Source organism: Mastomys coucha, unplaced genomic scaffold (genome assembly GCF_008632895.1).
Source record: "Mastomys coucha isolate ucsf_1 unplaced genomic scaffold, UCSF_Mcou_1 pScaffold9, whole genome shotgun sequence".
Taxonomy (NCBI): domain Eukaryota; kingdom Metazoa; phylum Chordata; class Mammalia; order Rodentia; family Muridae; genus Mastomys; species Mastomys coucha.
This window is the reverse complement of record NW_022196915.1, coordinates 41440333-41460868: the sequence shown is the minus strand read 5'-3', so window position 1 is coordinate 41460868 and position 20536 is coordinate 41440333. Positions and strand designations below refer to the sequence as shown.

General features: G+C 49.9%; 2 protein-coding genes across 3 annotated transcripts in view; one reads left to right on the top strand and one right to left on the bottom strand.

Annotated features, from left to right (window-relative positions):
• Il25 (interleukin 25) overlaps nucleotides 1-1712 on the bottom strand; it is a 3457-nt gene extending 1745 nt beyond the window's left edge. Inside the window, exons 1-2 of the mRNA XM_031362004.1 lie at nucleotides 1628-1712; nucleotides 1196-1440 (exon numbers count right to left, since the gene is read on the bottom strand). Of these exons, the coding sequence (XP_031217864.1) occupies nucleotides 1196-1440; nucleotides 1628-1636 (254 nt within the window). The 5' untranslated portion in view covers nucleotides 1637-1712. The remainder of the gene's footprint in view (nucleotides 1-1195; nucleotides 1441-1627) is intronic.
• A 5825-nt stretch (nucleotides 1713-7537) lies between these two features.
• Nucleotides 7538-17435, top strand: Efs (embryonal Fyn-associated substrate). 2 transcript variants are annotated; one of them, XM_031361293.1, is made up of 7 exons: nucleotides 9158-9175; nucleotides 12848-12928; nucleotides 13015-13126; nucleotides 13376-13516; nucleotides 13595-14311; nucleotides 14611-14700; nucleotides 16543-17435. In XM_031361293.1, the coding sequence occupies exons 2-7, from the start codon at nucleotides 12918-12920 to the stop codon at nucleotides 16975-16977; spliced, it is 1506 nt and encodes a 501-aa protein (XP_031217153.1). In that variant the 5' UTR covers nucleotides 9158-9175; nucleotides 12848-12917; the 3' UTR covers nucleotides 16978-17435. The 2 variants fall into 2 exon arrangements, with proteins under 2 accessions (XP_031217152.1, XP_031217153.1); XM_031361292.1 differs by having other exon boundaries at nucleotides 7538-9175; nucleotides 12848-13126.
• The last annotated feature ends 3101 nt before the right edge of the window (nucleotides 17436-20536 follow it).

The window sequence follows — 20536 nt, the reverse complement described above, 5'->3', positions numbered from 1 at the left end:
AAAAAAAAAAAAAAAAACAGATCAAAACAAAAACTGGAAAGAAGATACTAAAAAAGTATCCAATAGCCTAGCGGGAAGCCCCAGTGTGGTAGAACCATTTCCCGTACAAGCCCTGGGAAACGGGTCCAACTGGGGTCCAAGCATTTCCCAAAGTAGAGTCTATAATAAATACCTTGGGATTTTGTTGTTATTATTTGTCAATCTGTATGTCTATCTGAAAAACAAAAGCTTCTGCAATCCACTAAGTTTGGGGAAAACTAATGGTTTCTTTTTGTAGACTTCTTGCCAATTATAATGTATGGAGAGCATTGAAACTTCAAGGGATGGGACTTTGTAGCCTTTCACAAACTTAACTTGACACCATTCCTTTTTTTTTCCCCGTGAGAAACAGCTAGTGCGACCAGTGCTGTCTAGAGCATATGTTGTAGGTCACTGTGTAGGACAGGTGTAGCTGAGACCCCCGCGCTCCCAAGCAGGTCTTCCACGTAGCCTCTGAGAGTACTCCAAAGTATTATGAACTGGTGTCTTAGTCCAGCTCTCTATACCAGGAGTACTTCTATAACTCCTCAAAGCTAATGATAAGCAAGACACGTGGAAGGGAGGGGTGTGTGGGGGGGAGATGCATATAACCATGTGAAGACACAGGAAGGAAAACATATGTTTGGAATCCCTAAGATCCTAATTTGTAAATTGTTTCTCTGTCCCAATTTCATATTATGGCATAGATAGAGTTACAATATATGACAAACTGTATAAAAGACTAAGAGAACCTTGGTTTTGATTAAAGATAACAAGTCTAGGGATCTGGCCTCCCACCTGCCCCACAAGAGTTGAGTGACAGCAGTTGGTGGTGTTTTGTGTCTATGTCACATACTACTACTTGATACTTTAGAGAAATATGAGTTACAGTTGAAACCAAACAAGAAACAGAATCCATGTAGATACAGGCTTTACATACATTGTTGCATTTGACCTATATGTTAGTCTCTAGAACATAATGTAGAGGAAAGAAGGAAGGAAGGAACTTTGAAAACACCACCCAACATAAATGAGGTTTGAGCTACCTGTGTAGCTCAAACCTTTCTGGTCTGCTTAATTAATTAAAATAGGTCAAATTGGGTGAAACTCTCCTGGCCCCTCATCCATCCCCTGGGGGATACATGAGTACATTCAGGAGGGGACTAAGTACACTCACTCATAGCTCCAAGGAGAGATGGCCCTGCTGTTGAGGGGGCCATCCTTGCTGGCCCTGCAGGATTCTGGGTGGTGGGTGTGGCCCAGAGGCTCTGGGGGAGACACAGATGCAGCGCTCCACTTCAGCCACTCCTCAGGGCGTTCGTGCTCTTTGCTGGGACAGCAGCTGGGCAAGTGGCTGCAGTCCTCCTGGATCCGCAAACTGACGGTGTGGGTTCCCACAATCATTGCCAAGAATGCAACAGCCTATGAGCAAAAGCCAATGAGAAAGCCACTCTCACGTTCCCATCCTATATGAGCCCCGCCCCCAACCCCCGAGACCTGAGGCTCTCCGAGACCAGGAGCCTGGAAGCCTAGCCTTCCTACACATTCAATACCATCTCTACTCCTTTCTCTCTCAGCCAGTCCTCTGCCAGACATCAGGGCCACTCACCTGGTACATGCCGGACACAGCTCAGCAGCCACAGGTACTACCCTGCCTGACAGGCCTTCTGGAAGCAGGCTGACTGGAGCAGCTGAGGCGTCCTGGTTTTATTTGCAGCAAACCTGTTTTGCTTATTCAAATTTATTTCCACTATCTTTTAGAGGGAGTGACTTGAGATGAAAAAAAAAGAAAGAAAGAAAAGAAAAACCAAAAGAAAAAAAAACCCCAACAACAATAACAAAAAAAAAAAAAAAAAAAAAAAAAAAAAAAAAAAAAAACCCAACCCTGAAAGTGTTCCCAAAAGCTGATTAAATGCTACCCTCATGAAAGTTGTAATGGTCATTATTATCAGCCTGGCAGCTGATTGGGTAAACTTTGTTCCTTGCACTTTCCGGGCGGGGGTCGTAGTAATAGCATCCTGTCTCTGTCTCTGTGGACTGGCATTATGGGAATTTCCCTGATGTGTGTTACCACAAATTAAAGAATGTCCTGTGTCCTCCTTTCCAGGGTCACCATTTCCAAGACTTCAGCTACTCCTACCTAGGATCTGACCTCCAGCTGTCCCTCTTCCTATTATATGTCTCTGACCACCTGTCTTAATAAACACTTGCCTCAGCTGGGCAGTGGTAGTGCACACTTTTAATTCCAGCACTTGGGAGGCAGAGGCAGGCAGATTTCCAAGTTCGACACCAGCCTCGTCTACAGAGTGAATTCCAGGAGAGCCAGGGCTACACAGAAAAACCCTGTCTCAAAAAAACAAAAAAACCAACCAACCAACCAAACAAACAAACAACCATCAAAACACTTGCCTTCTCTTCAGCTTCTTCAACCGCCATCCCCTTTGTTCTCTGACCCCAGCCCTTTTGAGCATGACTTCTCCTCACTGTCTATTACTGCCCCCAATTTCCCTTTGCCTTCTCACTTTGCCACCCTGTTCCCATCCCTGTCCCTAGACCTTTCCTGACCTCTTCCTGGGATGAGGATGCAGCCCTCGCCCTACAGTGCTACCAGGATATGCCTGAAAGAGTTTTTGGCTTGGGTGGGCAAGAGTGATGGAAGAAGCCGTGGGTGACTGTCTGCATTGCACAAATGAGAATGCAACATGGAGAAGAGGACACCGTGGAACCTAAGACCCAGCAGGAGGTCTCACCCCTGTTCACAGGGCCTCAGGGACAAGGCTCACAAAGATCGCTGCCACTCTCCAGCCATAGAGGGCCCACTCAGCCTCTGCACTCTGAAGGGACCCTATTGGCCAGGTGGGTGTGTGTATACTCCAGAAGACGGATTCCAAAGACACAGGCCAATCAAGGTCCAGCCTGCTGGGGAGGACTGTGCAGAGACCGGCCACTGTGCTTCCTCCAGGCCTTTCTCTGTTTGCCTAGGGAACTTCAGCCCCACCCCAACACACTCATACACACTGTCTCTAGAATAATGTGTGCTGATTTGCATGTGCTTTCCCTCAGAAAATACTCCTGAAGTAACCAAGGGATCAGAAAGTAAACATAGGGAGCCAGGAAAAATGCATACCATAGAGGATCGCTCTTTCAGATGCTGTGGGACAAAACAGTCTGGAGGCAGCGGTGTCATGACAACAGAGAGCATTCTCAAAAGTCGGAAGAGACTGCTTTGAGTGAATCTTATGGGCCTGGAACAGTCGGAGGCACTGAGGAGAAACCATCAGTGGCCAGGGTTAGGACACTTGGGAAGAATAATAAGGCCAGGAATATCTTCAGCCAGTGCCATACCCATCCTTGCCTCAGTGCTCCCACCCTTACCCCGGTGCTCCCATCCTTGCTCCAGTGCTCCCACCCTTGCCTGTGCTCCTGGATACCATCTCCCTTTTCGCACTGCTAGTCTTGAGTGTGCCAGACTCGGTGCTGAGCCCTACACACATCATCTTATTATCCTGACAATAAAACCATGACATGAAAACTAAAATCCTTATGTTGAAGATGAGGAAGGTGAGACCCAACAGAATTTAATCATCTACTCGAGGTTACGCAATTAGAAAGCATCTGAGCTGGCTTTCCATTCCAGCGCTCAATAGCTCCTAACCTAAGCCCCTAGCATGAGCCAGTCCTCAGGTGGCTATGGATGGAAGGGGAGCCCTCAGAGAAAATGTGTTCCTGAGCCCCTGGACTTGCACTGGACACGTTTCATTTGCACCTGCCCAAGACCACATGGCATTCCTGTCCTCTTTGGCATCCAGCCCCACTGGCTGGGATCCATTGTTCCAGCTTCCTGTTCCCCAGCCTTTTGTCTGGCCCATGGCCTCAGGTGGCTGTGGTGTTCCTTAGCAACCCCAAGCTCAGAGTAGGGTCCTTTAGCTGGCCTGCTGTTTTAAAGAGAAGGATTCCTATAGGTCTTCCCCAGCACAGCCTAGGGAGCAGACCTTGGCCAGTGCAGAACAGGCATAGCAAATGACCCCAGCTTCTTGTCTCAACTGCTGACACTGCAGAATGGAACTGGTCTCAATGATGGGGACATTGCTCTTCATAGGAGGCATTTGGGGTTTCTCTCTCTGCCTCTGTACCTGAGGCCAGAGGAAGCCTCTGGAAAGAAGATGGACTATCCCTTCAATTACAGTCTTCCCCCGGGGGTGGCTTTCCCCATACCGTGATGACCAGGCTGACCCATGAACCTATTCTCTGAGCCACAGGCCCCCACCCAACCCTGCTTGCTCAGCCTCTGTCCTTATCTCGGTAGAAGCTTTGTGGGACACTTTAGGGTGACTCCCTGCCATGAGAAACATTTTCCAGAGGGTTTCCTCCTGGGGTGACTACTTTTGGAATCCCTGAGTCATTTCAGCTTCCAGGGAATCCTTGAGGGGTGTGGGGGTGGCAGTGGGGAGAATGCTGGAGGAGGGAGCAAAGAGAGGTTGGCCCAACATCTGACATTACAGTACCCTCCCTACATGTCTCTACTTGCCTGGCAGCCAAACGGGGCTGGGATTCCTTCCCCGTGCCCCTGGGAAAAGAGGTCAGCACCTGTCCAGAAAGGGCAGGAGAAATGTGATGAACTATGTCTTCTACTTTATGCTCAGAAAAGCTCTTGGGGCCTGCAGGGAGTTCAAATACAAGTGTCTGTCAAAACGGTGCCCACTGCCTTGAGGTTTTAGTCTGCTCTTGTTCTTGGATGCTCCTCTGGCTCATGCTTCCTTATTGGTAAGAATGTATGTGGTAATGTGTGCCCCCTGGAGTGAGCAATCTTAGAGGTACCAAGAAGATTAGCTGCCCTGGACCTAAGATCCTAAAACAGTGCAGCATCCACTGAGTTGAGATCATTTCTAGTCACCTCTGAAGAAGCCACAACTCAGGTTATTAAAATATTGAAATCCCCATGTACCTGCAGGTGAGTAGAAGCTGCTCTGGGCAATGGGGCAACCCCATCACAGGTTTCTGAGAGACTCTGCGATGGCAAAGATGGAGACCTCTAGCATGGTATTCCCACATTCTGATTTGTAGGTGATAATGGCCTTGGATACAAATTATTTTTTAAAGATTTATTTTTATTATTTTAATTATGTGTATTGGGGGGGCTGTGTACATGAATTCAAGTGCCCACAGAGAGATCCACTTGGAACTGGGGTTACAGGTAAGTCACCTGATATAGGTGCTGGGAACTGAACTCAGGTCCTCAAGAAGAGCAGTATGTGCTCATAACCACTGAGCCATCTCTCCAGCACGCTAATTATTTTTAATGTGATTGTTAAGTACTGAACAGTCAAACTCAGGAGACTACCTCCCAGGAGAAGGGAAACACAGGGAGTTATCAGATGAGGAGTGCAAGGACCCAGGGATGGCATCTTTCCAAGGCTAACTCAATTTGCCTTCCAAGGCTAACCCAATGTTGCCCTATATTCATAGCTCCCGTGTTCATTCATCAAATATTTGCTTGCTCACCAAATATTTATTGAGCATCTACTGCACATCAGACACTGGCATTCTAAGTGCTATGAATGAAGAGGAAGACAAGAGAGACCGGGCCTTTTCTTCCGGAGGCTTACAGTTTGGAAGACAGATGATAAACAATGAGAACAATGCCTTCTGATTATAACAGAAAGCACAATGAAGAAAATGAGACAGTGGTCCGGCATAGGAAAGGCACAGAGCTGCTGTGAGAATGAGAGACTGTAGAGGGTGGGAAGGCAATGATAACAGGAAAGGCCTTTTTGGTGTGGTAATGGCAGGGGTCTGGAGGCTCTGGCACATTTCAGCAAATTAGAACAATATGAATGGAAAACTAGGAGTGAAGAGGAGACTAGGATGCGAGGAGGAGGAGGAGGAGGAGGGAGAGAAAGTAAAGAAGGAAGAAGAAGAGGAGGAGGTAGAAGAGGAAGAGGAAGAGGAGGAAGAGGAGGAGGAAGAGGAAGAGGAAGAAGAAGAGGAGGAGGAGGAGGAGGAGGAGGAGGAAGAGGAGGAGGAGGAGGAGGAGAAGCATGTGTGTGGGACAAAGAAGGGAGAAGATAGATGGACCCTGCTGGGAAGCCTTCCTTCTTTGCTACTCTTTGAATGTGGCCTGACCATGGTGCAAGACCACAGGAAGCTGCTCTCTACACAAGGCATCACCCCATCCAGCCTGAGTTTTCTCCAAGCACTCCCAGAGGCTAGAACTCTTCGTAGTTTGAATACCCGAGTACCAGCAACCTTAAAGGGGAGGGCAGAAGTGGGGGTATAAAGGATGAAGGAAAGGTTCCCTCCCATTCCCTCAGCTGAGAACAGCCGGTTTCATGAAAGCATCGTTAAAAGAAGGAGCATTCTCCATCAGTGTTCTCTTGCCAAAGCAACTGTAACACGGAAAGAATTAAAACTGCGAGATGGCCTATGGCTAGACTAAAACAGAGCTAATACGCCAGGATTCACTCCCAAGACAGAAGCGGGAGGGCCCCTACCTAAAGTCATTCCTCAAGCTCCGAGATCCCCACCCATCTCTCAAACTGCAAAGCTGCTTAGCTTCCTCTGGCCTGCATCCATTTCTCTGTGTCTGTCAGAGTGTTTGTGTTTGGGGACCAAGGTGTCCTGCATACCTTTGTTTTGTGCTGGTGACTCTGGGTAGGGGTCATACTCAGTCCTTAGCAGTGCCAAGGTGGCCAGATCCTCTCCCCCAGGACTGGAATCTGGAGAATAGAAAGGCTTCCCCTAGCAACCACCTCCAGCCAAACTGAAACTAGGACAGGACAACTCTCACTTCAGATGGATCTAGAAACTAAAATTCCTTTTCATTCTAATGGAGTTTTATGTTGAAGGTTTCCAGCCAGGGCATGAGGTGGGCCCTCCAGCATAACTGTCCAGAGCCAGCACCATTCATCCTGTGTTCATCCAGAAACTTTCACTGAGCTACCCCTTAGGTGCCAGCTCTCCCTCGGCAGAGGGTTCTAGATAACCAGGCAGTAAACACTGTCCCCACAGGTGGTTCTAGAAAAAGCCGATTAAGCCTGTGGAACACTGTGATGTGGAGGAGGAACAGTGATCTCAAAGCCTCCAGTTCACAACAGTCCTTAAGTAAGATTTCATGTTCTCTCCTAAAGAGGTTATGACTAAGCTCACTGTCTATTTTGTGCTTTAAGTGTTCATTTGTTAAACGTAAACACTGGGAAAACATTACAGCTTTCCACCTCTATTTAGCAGCTTGCTTTCCAAATACCAGGACACACACCCCCAATTTTTATTTATTTATTTATTTATTTATTTATTTATTTATTTTAAGAAGACAGATCTCTCTCAACCCTCTGAGAAGCTCTGATGTATATCTCCTCGAAGCAAAAGCCAGACCGCAGGAAGAGTAAAGAAGGCAAGGAGCTCGGGTTTTGCTGAAACTCCGGATTCCAGCCCCTCTGAAAGAGTTCTGTCCTCTTCTGCCCACGGTCTCTACTCCAACTGCTCCAGTAGCAGCGAGAGCCAAGCTGAAGAAGAGAAACAGGCCTGGACTGGCAAAGGAGGCTAAAAGGCGGCGCAACCGGCCAGCCTAGAATCTGGAGCCAGACGCTAAGGCTTCTCGCTCTCTCCCAGGGGCCAGAATCTTTGTTCAACGCCAGACTCCAAGCCTGTGGCCCTCTGGACCTCCCCGGCTCACTCCCGCCGCCCCCTACAAAGTCAGAGTGCTCAGGCCGCCAGGACCCTGGAGCGGCGGAAGCAGCGCGTCCCCTCCCTCGGGAAAGACAGATGTGGGGCTAATGAAAGGGAGGCAGGGAGAGGCGTGGGGCTGGCGGGGGAGAGCGGGGGCGTGGCGGGCAGAGCCGAGCTCCCCGGAGCGCGCGGACCAGACCACCCGGCGGTCTGCTGCGCGGTCCCGAGGAGGAAGGTGCGGGGGAGAGGAGCCGGGCTGGGGCGCGCAGTTCGGCCCGAGGGTCGGGAGCTGAAACTCAACACCGTCTCGGAAAGGATCGTCCCCTTCCCCCTCCCTCCCCGTTCTCTTAATCCCCTGGCCTGAGCCCCTCGCGAGAGGAGTGGGCCCTAGGGGAGGGGAGAGAGAGCTTGCTGAGGGGGGAGCCGGAGCCCGGGCAGGGGAGGGAAGGGGCGCGGAGTGCAAGGGGTGAGCGGGGGCCACGCGCGACCTCGGACCTTTTCTAACCCTCAGTGTCCCCACCTCGACCCTAGGCGAGCCCACAGGACTGCTCCTCCCCTTCTCTGTTCCCTGTGCTCAGTGGCCTTTTTCTTCGTTCCCCCAGACACCTGGAGCTTCCCTAAGCTTTGGGACGTGCCGAGGGCCCGCGCCAGGGTGTGTGAGCGGGGACCGGGGCCAGTGGGGTGCCCGGGGCAAAGGGTGGTGAGCGCCCTTGAGTGCTGAGACTGAGAGGTGCCTGGCGGCCACCTCCAAGCTCCGGCTGTGCGGAGGAGTGTGGCCGGCAGAGCTCGCCTCGGCGCGGGCCTGGGCAGACGGCCCAGCTCCACCGCCACGCGCTCTTAGGCCTTTGGCGCCGGCCTTTGCGCTGACTTGAGCGAGTTTGGCGACACGCAGCTCAGTTGTCGCTCCTCCTCCTTCCCCGCGGGTCCCGCCGCAGTGCCCCGGCTGCCACGACCACAGCCCTGGGAGCACCGCTCTGCGCCGCTGGGGGAGGGTTGGCCCCTAGAGTCGCTCGTCCAGCCCAACCACTCAGGCGGCTTCTCCCAGCCCTCGGGGCTAGCCTGAGCTGCCCGGAGAGGCGTCGAAAGCAGCCACCGCTCCCGTCTCTTAGCCTGGGAAGTGAGCTTTGGGCCCATGTGTGTCCAGGAGGCCTCTGCGACTTAAGACCGCAGCTGTGGGGGCCTGGAGCCCGGAGAGACCCTGGGGACAGTTTAGAGCGCGCCCCTTGGATGAGGTCCCGCAGCGACGCCCAGGCCCGCCTTACTCCTCCTCCTGCTTGGCCAAGCTGCCTCCTATTTGGAAAGTTTTGTGGGGTTTCTTTCTCTTCCTCCAACTTTGGGGGAGGCATCTCCTCAAGTACTACAGTTTGGGGTGACCTTCTGGCTTGGAGACCGGGAACCATGGTGTGGGGCAGCCATCGCTGAAGTCAGCGAAACAGAGCCTGGCCTGAAGCAGGCGACGCTGGAGGCCAGAGCCATGGCCATTGCCACGTCGGTGAGTTCACCAGGGAAAGGAGGTTTGCCAGGCAGAGACCTCCAACCTGCTCTACGGCACTCTCGAGTTTATTTCTATCCACTTTGTTATCTCCTCTCCCAGAAGCTGTGCCCTCTCTCTTTTGTTCCTTTCTCCCTCTCAGTCCTCATCCCCCTAGCCTTCTGGTTCTGGGTTGGCCCCTCCTCCTCTCTCCCTATTCTCTTTCTTTATAGTGGCTGTAGATAGATGGGGGATGTGGGGGTTGGGGGGAGGGCGGAGTATAACCCCATCCTATCTGCTCTTGCGGTGTGGAAACAGATGCCTACTGGGGGTTGGCAGGGGCATGTAATTGGGAGGTAAGTAAAAGGAGCTTTCTGACAAAGACCAGGAAGGCCAAGGAAGCCCAACTCTATAGGACTGGGGGAAATGGAGAAACAGGCACGTGAACAGGCTGGGGAAAATAATATAAAGGAGGGGAGATGATGTCAGGCCGCCTCGGGACACTTTCTGGTGAGTGGGGACAAAAGACAGGGACAGTTGGCGTGTTGGAATTGGGGAAGGAGGCCTCCCAGAAAGTGCAGTGGCACCCTGCCACCCGAATAAGTCAGCCATTGCCTCACTAGTCAGCTGGGCCCCTAGGAGAAGATAAAGCAGGAGCGATCACACCCATAATCCATCATCCTATCAGCAGCTCTGGACCGGTTTAGGCAAACTGCAAAGCATGGCCCCATTGGATAAAATTCAAACCTAATACAGGGAGGAGCCATACAGCCCCACCTCTACCTTCTGTCTTGGAGGCTGTAGAAGAAATCCATTTCTTCTCAGCTTCTCCAGCCCTTACTGGGGATTCCCAGGGGAAGCCAGGCTGCCACCTGCTTTTCCGACTCTGGCTATGGGGAGAAAAATTACGAAAGTGAAAGAAAAGCCTGGAACCACGGAACACCTTGAGGATGGATCCAATTTTCATTCCTTAGACAAAACTTTTTGTCTTTTAGTAGCAGGATGCCTTTGGGAGTGCCAAAGCTGCTGTCAGGATCCTGGAGTTACTGTCACTTTTGAAGCCCAGAAGTTATTTGGGTATTTATGCTAATGAAACTCACAGGATCATAACAATAGTAACATTTATAGTTTACATACCTGCCCCCCGCCCCCCACTAAACTTTGTCATGATCTTTTGATGCATTGTCTCCTGCAGCTTTCAAACTTTATGAGGACATGCTATCATTCAAAAAGTATTTGGCTATAGATAGGAAAATTCTACAGTGAAGGGCACAACAGTACAGGGATGTTTAAAATCTCCTTAAAAGCACCCAAGCAAGAAAGGGGTTCAACCACAAGTCCACCTGCACTTACAACTTTGCCTTTAATCATTGGCTAGTCCAAAACACTAATTTCTAGTTTTCAATTAGAAGGAAAGATACAGGGGCTGGGGACATGGAAATGCCTGCCGCATAAATTAAGGATCTGAGTTTGACACCCCCCCCACACACCCACATAAAGAGCCATGTGCAGGGTACTCACCTGTAATCCCAGCACTGGGGAGGCAGAAACAAGAGGATTCCAGAGGCTTGTTGTCCAGCTAAGTCTGTGAGCTTAAGGCTCAGACTCTCTCAAAGGGAAAAAAAAAAAAAATGGAACATGATTAAAGGAGATATCCACCAACAACCACTGGCCTCCACATGCCAGCGATCTGTGCTGTCTGTTGAGCTTTCTTCTTTGTAGATGTGCTTCTTTTAGAAGTCACAGTATAATCAGAAATGTAGTTCAGTGGTCAACATTTGCCCAGCATGCAAAGGGACCTTGAGTTTGACCCCAGGACTTTGAAGAAGGAAGGAGGAAGGAAGGGTGGGTGGTTGCCTGGGGCCAGAAGAAAGGAGCACGGGGCTGCACAACTTGCTTCCTAGCACAGAAGAGTCCCAGAGGAACAGCCTGTCTGAGTGAGCCAAGCATCCTTCTCCCTACAGTCCAATAGCATCCTGCTACTGCTGGATGTTCAGTTGTTTATTTGATGATGATGATGATGGTGGTGGTGGTGATGATTTTTTTATAGTACTAGAGGTTGAACCTAATGCCTCAAAACATCCTAGGCAAGTGTTCTATCAGTGAGCTACATACTCAGATACACAGCCTTTTTTTTTTTAAAGCAAAGTTTTATGTAACCTCACCCTGATCCTTCTGCCCCCACTTCAGAAGTGCAGGAATAACAGGTGTGTACCCCCACAATCCCAGTGGCTAACGATAGACTCCAGATCCTTTTGTATGCTAAGATAACCACTCCAACTGAGTTACGTCCCCAGTTCCCTAGCCTTTTTCATATTGAGATAGGACCTAATAAATTGCCCAGACTGTTCTCAAACTTTCAATCCTCCTGCTTCAGTTTCCCAAGCAGCTGAGATTATAGGCCTCAGTTTAACTAAATACTTCGTATTTGTTTATTTTAATTATGTATATATCTGTGGCGGTCTGTACATATGAGTGCAAGTACTCACAGAAGCCAGAGCTGTTGGACCCCTTGAAACTAGATACAGGCAGTTGGTGCAAGTTAGCCTCTGGCCCCCATCTGCACTGTGGCACACATGCACACAAACAAAACGATGTAAAAGAAAATCGCAGTGGTTGCAGAAGAGTGTAGGGAGCATCCTTGAGAGCGTATAAGCTCGGACATCAACCGTGCTCTTCCAGCCACGTCAGCCATATGTCACTGGACCACGCCTAAACCTGCACCCCAGTTTGCCTTCTAAAATAGAGATTTTGAGAATTAGATTGGAGTAAAGACTTAAGAGTATCTGTATACTTTGTGTTTGTGACTCAGTACCTAAGCGCTCAGGCCTTTAATGGGGAAAAGCTTAAGTTCCTGTCTAGACAGGTCTGCAGCCTGGCTTTGAACTTTCAAAGCAGTTCTCCTGCCTCAGCTCTCCCAACTGCTGGGATTACAAGCACAGGCTGTCACTCCCAGCCCTGCTCTGAACACATACTACAGTATATATACATTTCTCTTCTCCATACTTCCACAGCCTCTTCTGGCAGTATAGTATTTGTTCAGGCTAGGAACAGAGCAATGGCTTCTATTTGTCTTCTTTCTCAAGTGTGCCTTAGCACTTGGTCTAGATGTCTTCCAGACTCCCTCAGAAAGACGGGTCTCTATAGTTGTTTAACCTAACCTTTTACTTGGGAGAGTAATCACTGGAGGACAGAGGGGACATGAAAGAGAGTCTCTGGGAGATACTAGCCAGACCTCTTCAAGTGCTTTGAAGAAATTCTTTAACAAATGTATATTGAGGACCAGTTCTGAGTGGGACCCTGTTGGAGGGGGCATGGAGTATAGCAGCCCTTGTTCCTACAGGGCTTATAGCGTGGTAGCAGAACGCAATAATATCAAAACCTAAGTAATAGAAAGTGTTCTGGAGGAGAAATTTTCTCAGAACTAAAGGATGTGAAAGATAGGTAAGATGGAGTCAGGAAAGAGGACTTGGTGTAGAGGGAATTTTAGTGCAAAGGCACTAAGATGGAAGCGACGGGTTAAGAAAAGAGAAGGAGGACCATGCCATCCATGACACTGGCAAGGCAGAGCCTAATAAGGAGCAGCTGAGTCAGGAGTGAGACTTTTTAGCTTGACTGCAAGGGGAGGCTGTCTAGTTTCCACGTGACCTGATCCCTGTGTGAGAACTGTTCTCCCCTAACCTCTCCCACTAGGCCCAGCTTGCCCGGGCACTGTACGACAACACTGCTGAGTCCCCCCAGGAGCTATCCTTCCGCCGAGGGGATGTTCTACGGGTACTGCAGAGGGAGGGTGCTGGTGGACTCGATGGTTGGTGCCTTTGCTCCCTGCATGGCCAGCAGGGTATTGTCCCTGCTAACAGAGTGAAGCTCCTTCCTGCTGGCCCAGCACCCAAGCCTAGCCTCTGCCCAGCACCTTCCACCCAACCTGGCTCATCATGTCCCACCCCAGAGCGTGGCTGTGAGGAGCAGGAGGTAAGAAGTAGAGCCTGTTATCCCAGGCCTGGCAATCTTTGCCCTCTCCAGGGCCTGGGGACAGATTTTCAGGGACCTGACTGAGACCTTGACCCTTGGCTTTCACTGGTAGATGTCTTTTTACTACCTGCTTCTAAACTCAGCACAGGAAGTGTGGAGGGAGGAGGCTAGAAAGTCTGTCAGCTCCTGGAATTGTGTATCTGTTTGAATGACTTCCACTCCTGACACACCCACCTCTTCATCCCCTAGGTGTATGTGATACCACCACCAGCTAGACCCTGCTCTGCCTCAGGACTTCCAGCTAGATCCTGCTCACCCTCTCCTGACTCCATCTACAAGGTCCCCAGAGTCAATGGGATACAGCTGACTGCCTCCAGAGATGTGGTAGAGGTAGAGTTTTGTGAGGGCCAGAATTCTCAGGGGTCATCTACTGCTGAGCTGAAGGCTAATGCTGATCCCTCCCACCAGGTCTATGATGTGCCTCCCAACATCCTCCGGGCTCCCTCCAACTGTCCCTATGATTCCCCAGCCTCCTTTTCCTGTCCTGTGGCCCCAGTTGTCCCACAGCCCCCTGGAGAGGAGGAAGCTCCCTACGATGTGCCTCTGGCCTTGAAGTCACCTGCAGAGCTGGAGCCAGATCTGGAGTGGGAAGGGGGCCGGGAACCAGGGCCTCCCCTTTACGCTGCCCCTTCCAACCTGAAACGGGCCTCAGCTCTGCTCAACCTGTATGAAGCACCTGAAGAACTACTGGCAAATGGAGAAAGCAGGGATGCAGATGAAGGCATCTATGATGTGCCTCTGCTGGGGCCAGAGCCATCGTCTCCAGAGCCTCCAGCAGCTTCCTCCACCAACCTGGACACTGTAACCCAGCTTCTGACTAGAAGCTCTCCACCCCAACACAGGCCCCGGCTACCATCCACTGAGAGCCTGTCCCGACGCCCTCTGCCTGCCCTCCCTGTCTCTGAGGCTCCTGCTCCTTCTCCAGCTCCTTCTCCTGCCCCAGGCCGAAAGGGCAGTATCCAGGACAGGCCTCTACCCCCTCCCCCACCCTGTCTGCCTGGTTACGGGGGCCTCAAACCTGAGGGAGATCCAGAGTGCAGGGAGACAGACAATGATTCAGCAGGCCCTCATAATGAATATGAAGGCATCCCAATGGCTGAGGAATATGACTATGTGCACCTGAAGGTGAGATCCTAGGCAACCCCACCAGGGGGGTCTTCCTATCTATTTCCCTTTCTCCTGGCCTCCTGCCTCGCTTTGGAAGTCCAGAAAGATAAAGCTTGGGACTCCAGCACTAGCCCACACCACTTGAATAAATGCCACATGCCCTAATCCCAGCATGAAGGTGAATAGTTGTCCCCCCCGCAGGGCAAGGACTACAAGCTCTGATGTTGGGAATACTTTCCTGAAAGACTGAGCCAGAGGCAACAGGGGGCTTGTATTCAGCCCCCTTCCCCTAACACTAACAAGTGATCCCTCTGCAGGGTGTGGATAAAACTCAGGGTTCTAGACCCTTGGATAAAGCTTTCCCAGCGGATCCTGAATTGCTGGAGAGGGGACTGGCGGAACAGAAGGTAAACCTGGAGGGATGTGCTAGAGAAGATGGACTGGAATTTAGGGGAATGGATGTTCTTAGCCAAAACATCAGTGAGACAGGGCGGGCAGAGCTAAATATATTGGAAGCAAGGACAGAGCAGAGAGGAGCTGGGAGTCAACAGAAGGTGCTAGAACGTAAAAGGGTCTTTGGGAATTCAGGAAGACAGGAAAGACTGTGCTGGAAGGAAGTCGGGTAGCCAGGAGAGCTGAAAGAATTTCTGGGCAATGGATCAAACTGGCCAGGTGACTTCTCTCCAGCAGGGAGTTTCTGAGTTCCTAAGAGACTGACTCCTAAGCTGGTCTCCACCAGTGATTAACCTGGGGTGCTGTAGCAATGCTTTATCTTTCTGGACCTCCAAAGTGAGGCAGTTTCCACTATACCAGATCTTAGCCAACGGCCAGAAGGACATAATGTAGTACTCCCCCATTCCTTAGATATTTCCCAAGTAGCCCCCCATTCATCCGGTATTTCCTGAGTGCTGGATCCTGTGCTATGAAGGCTGCCTGTGCCGTCACGGTCACAGGTAATGTTCATGTGGTGCTTATATGGAATGCAGTATGCATTATTATCTCAATGCAGTACAACATATTATCTCAATCCGTGTTTACAGTATCTTTCTGAAATACAGGCTAGACCTGCACTATCTAATACAGTTACCTCATGTGGCTTTTGGGCACTTGGAATGTAGCTAGTCTGAATTAAAATGAGATATATATCAAGAGTTTGGAGAAATGGCTCAGTGGACAAAGGCGTCTGCTGCCAAGCCAGGTGAGGTGGATCTAACTGAGCACTCACATGGTGGAAGGGGAAAACAGACCTCCACATACATGCTATGGCATGTTTGCACCACACACACGCATCGTCTCTCACACTCCTCACACTAAATGTCTAAAAGTCAAAATACATATCAGGGTTCCTTTTATTGGTATTTTCAGACAGAATCTCACTATGTAGCATTGGCTGACTTTGAACTCAGAGCAAGCCTCCTGCCTCACATTGTCCAGTGCTGGAGTTACAAGTGTGAGCAACTGACTACGCCCAGCTCAGATTTGATTTTGTAGAGTTGGTATGAACATAATTAAATTGATTACACATGGATGCTTTGAGTTCTAAAACATTTGGATGTAGATAACGTTTTTCAGGGTTTGGGGGGTTTGTTTTTTGTGTTTTGGGTTTTTTGTTTTTGTTTTTTCATTTGTTGGTTTTTGTTTTTCAAGACAGCATTTCTCTGTGTAACCTTGGCTGTCCTGGAACTCACTCTATAAACCAGGCTGGCCTCAAACTCAAGAGATTCTCCTGCTTCTGCCTCTCAAGTGCTGGGATTAAAGGTGTGCACTACCACTGCCTGGCTACTTTTTTTTTTTTTTTATACTTTTTTTTAATGTAGCTATTTAAAATCATGTAAAACATGGCTTGCATTGTGCTCATGTTGGACAGTATAGAACCATGCTCCCTGGTTTGCTTTGCTTATTGCAGTTTGTTCTCATAATGCTGGAAAGCAAGTCCAGGCCTTACACACATGAGGCAAGTCTAAAATGAAAAGCCCTGACCCCAGCACTAGACTACTCTGAGATAAGGAACCAAGGAAGTTCAGAGACTTCTCTGAAGTTGCCTGGGATTATTTGAATTCAGATCTTTCGGGAAGCAGCTGGGCACTTTACTGCTGTCTCTGAGAGTCTACGTTCTTTGATGCTGAGAAAAAATACAGGGCTTGCATTCAATAAAGAAAAACAGAGGGAGTGATTGGGGGCCGGGGGGCAGCAAGAGTGGAAGTGACATTGATCACTCTGTCCTCACTGACCCTCCTCTCCATCCACAGGAAGCTCTGTCCCCAGAGGAGCCACTGGTCCTGTCCACTGGAGACCTACAACTTCTGCACTTCTATGCAGGGCAATGCCAGAGCCACTACTCAGCTTTGCAGGCTGCCGTGGCAGCTCTCATGTCCAGTACCCAGGCCAACCAGCCGCCATGTCTCTTTGTGCCCCACGGCAAACGAGTGGTGGTAGCTGCTCACCGCCTGGTATTTGTTGGGGACACCCTAGGCCGACTGGCAGCCTCTGCACCTCTCCGAGCACAGGTTGGGGCTGCAGGCACAATGCTGGCCCAAACTCTGAGGGCCACTGTGCTTGCTGTCAAGGGGGCTGCCTTAGGTTACCCATCTGACACTGCGGTCCAAGAGATGGCACGATGTGTGGCAGAGCTCGCAGGGCAGGCCCTACGCTTTACCACCCTACTCGCTGGCCTGCTCCCCTGAGGGCCTGTTCGTCCAGCCTTATCCTCCCCTGCCTGCTAGAGCCCTGCGCTCCATGTTGAGGGTGGCTAGAGGTTCATCTCTTTTGGTCATTTTAGTCACTCACTGGGGCCTCTTTTCCCCCATCCCTACTGCTTTTTGTATGAGCCATTTTGTATAAATTATTTATATTTAATATTTCTTGCTTTGTCCAGGCAGGCATCAGGCCATCTGGGGTAGGGAGGGACTGGATTCTCCTCGTCATTCTGGGTGGAGGTCGCTGTACTGCCTTCTGCCTTTGGGAGTTTGGAACACAGAAAATCAGGTGGCTGAAACTTGGCACCACACAGAGCCTCTCTCCTGTTTCTTGGCTGAAGATGACAATGTAATAATCTGGGAAACACTGGAGAGCTTCTCCCCTCACAAGTCAGGAGAGCTGGCCACGGGCATGGCGTGCACCTCAATAAACCCTGCCGTATGGATCCTGACTCCGCTTCTTGAAAGCCTGAGGGGGAAGGCCTGGCACCCTTCCCCATTCCTGTGATACACATACCTTAAGGACCTATTCCATAGACTTGTCTTCAGTTCCTTCAGTAGGCCAAAGTGAGTATACTCTTCCAGCAAAACCAGGATAGACAGCAAGTCAATTACTGTGAGTGCATCTTAAAAAAAAAAAAAAAAAGCCAGGTGTCACATTGTATACCTTAAATTCTAGCACTTGGGAGGCAGAGACAGGTGGATCTGGATCTGTGATTAGAGGCTACACTGTGAGACCCTGTCTCAAAGTTGCTGGAGATGGTAATCAGTGGGTGATATGAAGAGACTAGGAGAAGGGAGCAACTGGAGGAGTCTTATGAAGGCCAGGAGGTGATGGCTGAGCTGTCATGGGATGAAAGAACCAAGAAGGGTCTGTGGCTAGTGTTTGCTGATTTCCTTGTCACAGTGTCATTAAATCGGTGCAGATGTGGAGGATTTGATGGCAACAGTCTCAAAGGTACCTCTTTCAAGAGCACCCCAACCACAAAGCTCACCTCAGCCCCCCGGACCCTCCCCCATCCTCAGGCCACCTGTAGCCAAGGCTGCTGCTGGCTGATCAGGCTTCCTTAGGGACACTCTTTCCAGGCTTCTGTAACTTTTGGAAGCTGAGACTACAGATGAATGCAATAGGTTAGAAATCCTCGGAACATGGATGAAATGACAGCCCGTTTCTTAAATGATGTTCAGTCTAGCTATTAACAGCATGAAGGGAACCATCAGTCCTGCCATTAACCACAAGGTAACCATTAGTCTAACTGTTAACCACAAGAAGGTAACCATCAGTCTAACTTGTTAACCCCAAGAAGGTAACCATTAGTCTAACTGTTAACCACAAGTAGGTAACCATCAGTCTAACTGTTAACCACAAGAAGGTAACCATTCATCTAGCTGTTAACTACAAGACAGTAACCACCACTTTGGTTTTGTTTCCCCAAGACCCTGGCTTAGTAGCGCCAGGGCACTTCAAGTTTCAATGGTAATCCTTGGGTCTTGGCACCCCTGTGCTTTTTGCCTCTTCAAGATTGAGCGCCTTTCTCATCCTACTTGAGGGAAATGAAAACATTTTCAGATTTTGGGGACCAACAAATTCACTCGTATACATTGAAGGCCATGAAAATACCTAATTTTAATACCCATATATGTCTGGGTATCTAGTTGAAAATTATGGTTTAAGGGTCTGGATGATGTCAAGATTTGTGCATCGTTAGCAGTCTCTCAAGTGGTACGGATGCTGTGGGGCCATCAGCCACACTTGGGATAGCAAGTTGGGCTCAGGAGAGGTTTCTCTGAGGCAAAGATACTTGAACTGCAGCCAAATGATGAGAGAAGCTTAAAGGAGAAGCCTTTGGGCCTAGAAAACAGCAAAGGCCATTGATGCTGGAAAAATAAAGAAGGCTAGCCAGGTGGTTGGAGTGAAGAGTGGGAGGAGAGGTGGAATGTGGCTACAGAGATCATGTGACCAGGCATGTAGGCCCAGGTGTGCTGCATTGTCTAGAGTATTTTTCTTGGTAAGAGAAGTCATTGAAGACAGTTGAGTAAGAGTGAGACAAATCAGACCTCCATTTGGAGTTCTGGCAAGGTGGGTTCAGCATCCAGGCCTGGAAATCACTCTTTTCTCCAGAACCCTTGAAAAGATGGAAGACAAGAACTGTCAAGTTGTCGGGCGGTGGTGGTGCACGCCTTTAATCCCAGCACTTGGGAGGCAGAGGCAGCTGGATTTCTGAGTTTGAGACCAGCCTGGTCTACAGGGTGAGTTCCAGGACAGCCAGGGCTACACAGAGAAACCTTGTCTCGAAAAACCCCCCCAAAAAAAAGGAAGAAGAAGAAGAACTGTCACGTTATCCTCTGACCTCCAACAAATGCAGCATGGTATGAAGCATCTGCATTTTTAAAAAAAAAGATAATTCCATCTGCACCACAAGTAACGTGGAGAGAAGCAGAGTGGGCTCACAACACCAGTGCACCCCGAGTGAGAAAACTGTGGAGTAGTAATTTAGGAAGAGTTTTATTAGGGTCTTCACATGAGATGGAGGCATTCCAAGGGCACACATCGAACATCGGACCACAGGTGAGGGTACCATTCTCTCAAAGAGGGAAGGATCAGAAGACACTCAGGTTATGGGGAGGGTGTTGCATGATGGTGCTCTTGAAGCGTCTAAGAGACATTCACGCTTATGTGGGCTCCCAAGAGGTTGCTTCACTGACTCAGGACTCTGAGAAGAGATGGGAATAGGAATCAGTTGCATCTTGTCTGGGTCGATGGTGTCTAGTACAAATAGCGCGGAGGTAAGGATATGAGATGTGAAGGTAAGCATAAACTCTGTAGAGGAGGAGGAGGAGCATGTGACTTCCATGGAGAAAATGAACAGGAGAGAAAAGCCACAAGGTGAGACTTGACAGTCAAGGAAGGAAGTTTAGAAGAGGTGGTCAGCATTGCCAAACGTTGCTGGAAAATGGGGATCCAACCAAATTAGGTGAGGGAAAAGCAGAGACTTGTTCCCCTGAAGAGAAGATAGCAGAAGCAAGGTGCCAACTGATTCCTCCATCTGCATAAGCCACACTGCAATTACTGAATCACCAGCCTGCCTCCCCTAGAAAGGGCATTTTGTCCATCCTTTAATCCTTCGGGCCTCACACACTGCCTGGGATACAGTAGGCACATACTAAATTGTATCGATAAAATTAATGTGGAAGGGTGGCGAGTGGATGGATGAATGAGTGACAGGGAAGAACTGGAATAAGGAGGCATCTCAGGCGTTTGTCCCTGCTATATCCTTCACTATTTTTTTTAAACCGCAATGGCCTGCAGCCCCGAGAAACAAACGACTGAGACCCCAGCCCCTCCTTCCACGGGGCCTTGGCCCCCCTTTATCTCTGACGAACAGTCTGGACCCAGGTTCTGCTGACGTGGGAAGGGGAGGAGAGTCTGGAGGAAGGGGAGGGGAAAGCAGCGCAGAGACCGTAGAGACGGAGGAGGCGCCCGCGGCTGCAGAGCTGCAGAGCGGGGTCTCCCGGCCCTCGGCGTCTCAGCCCTCCGCAGATAGCC

Coding starts and splice junctions, on each gene's coding strand:
- Efs (XM_031361292.1), top strand. Junction 13,127..13,375: donor GTGGCTGTGAGGAGCAGGAG/GTAAGAAGTAGA, acceptor TTCATCCCCTAG/GTGTATGTGATACCACCACC. Junction 14,701..16,542: donor GGGGACTGGCGGAACAGAAG/GTAAACCTGGAG, acceptor CTCCATCCACAG/GAAGCTCTGTCCCCAGAGGA.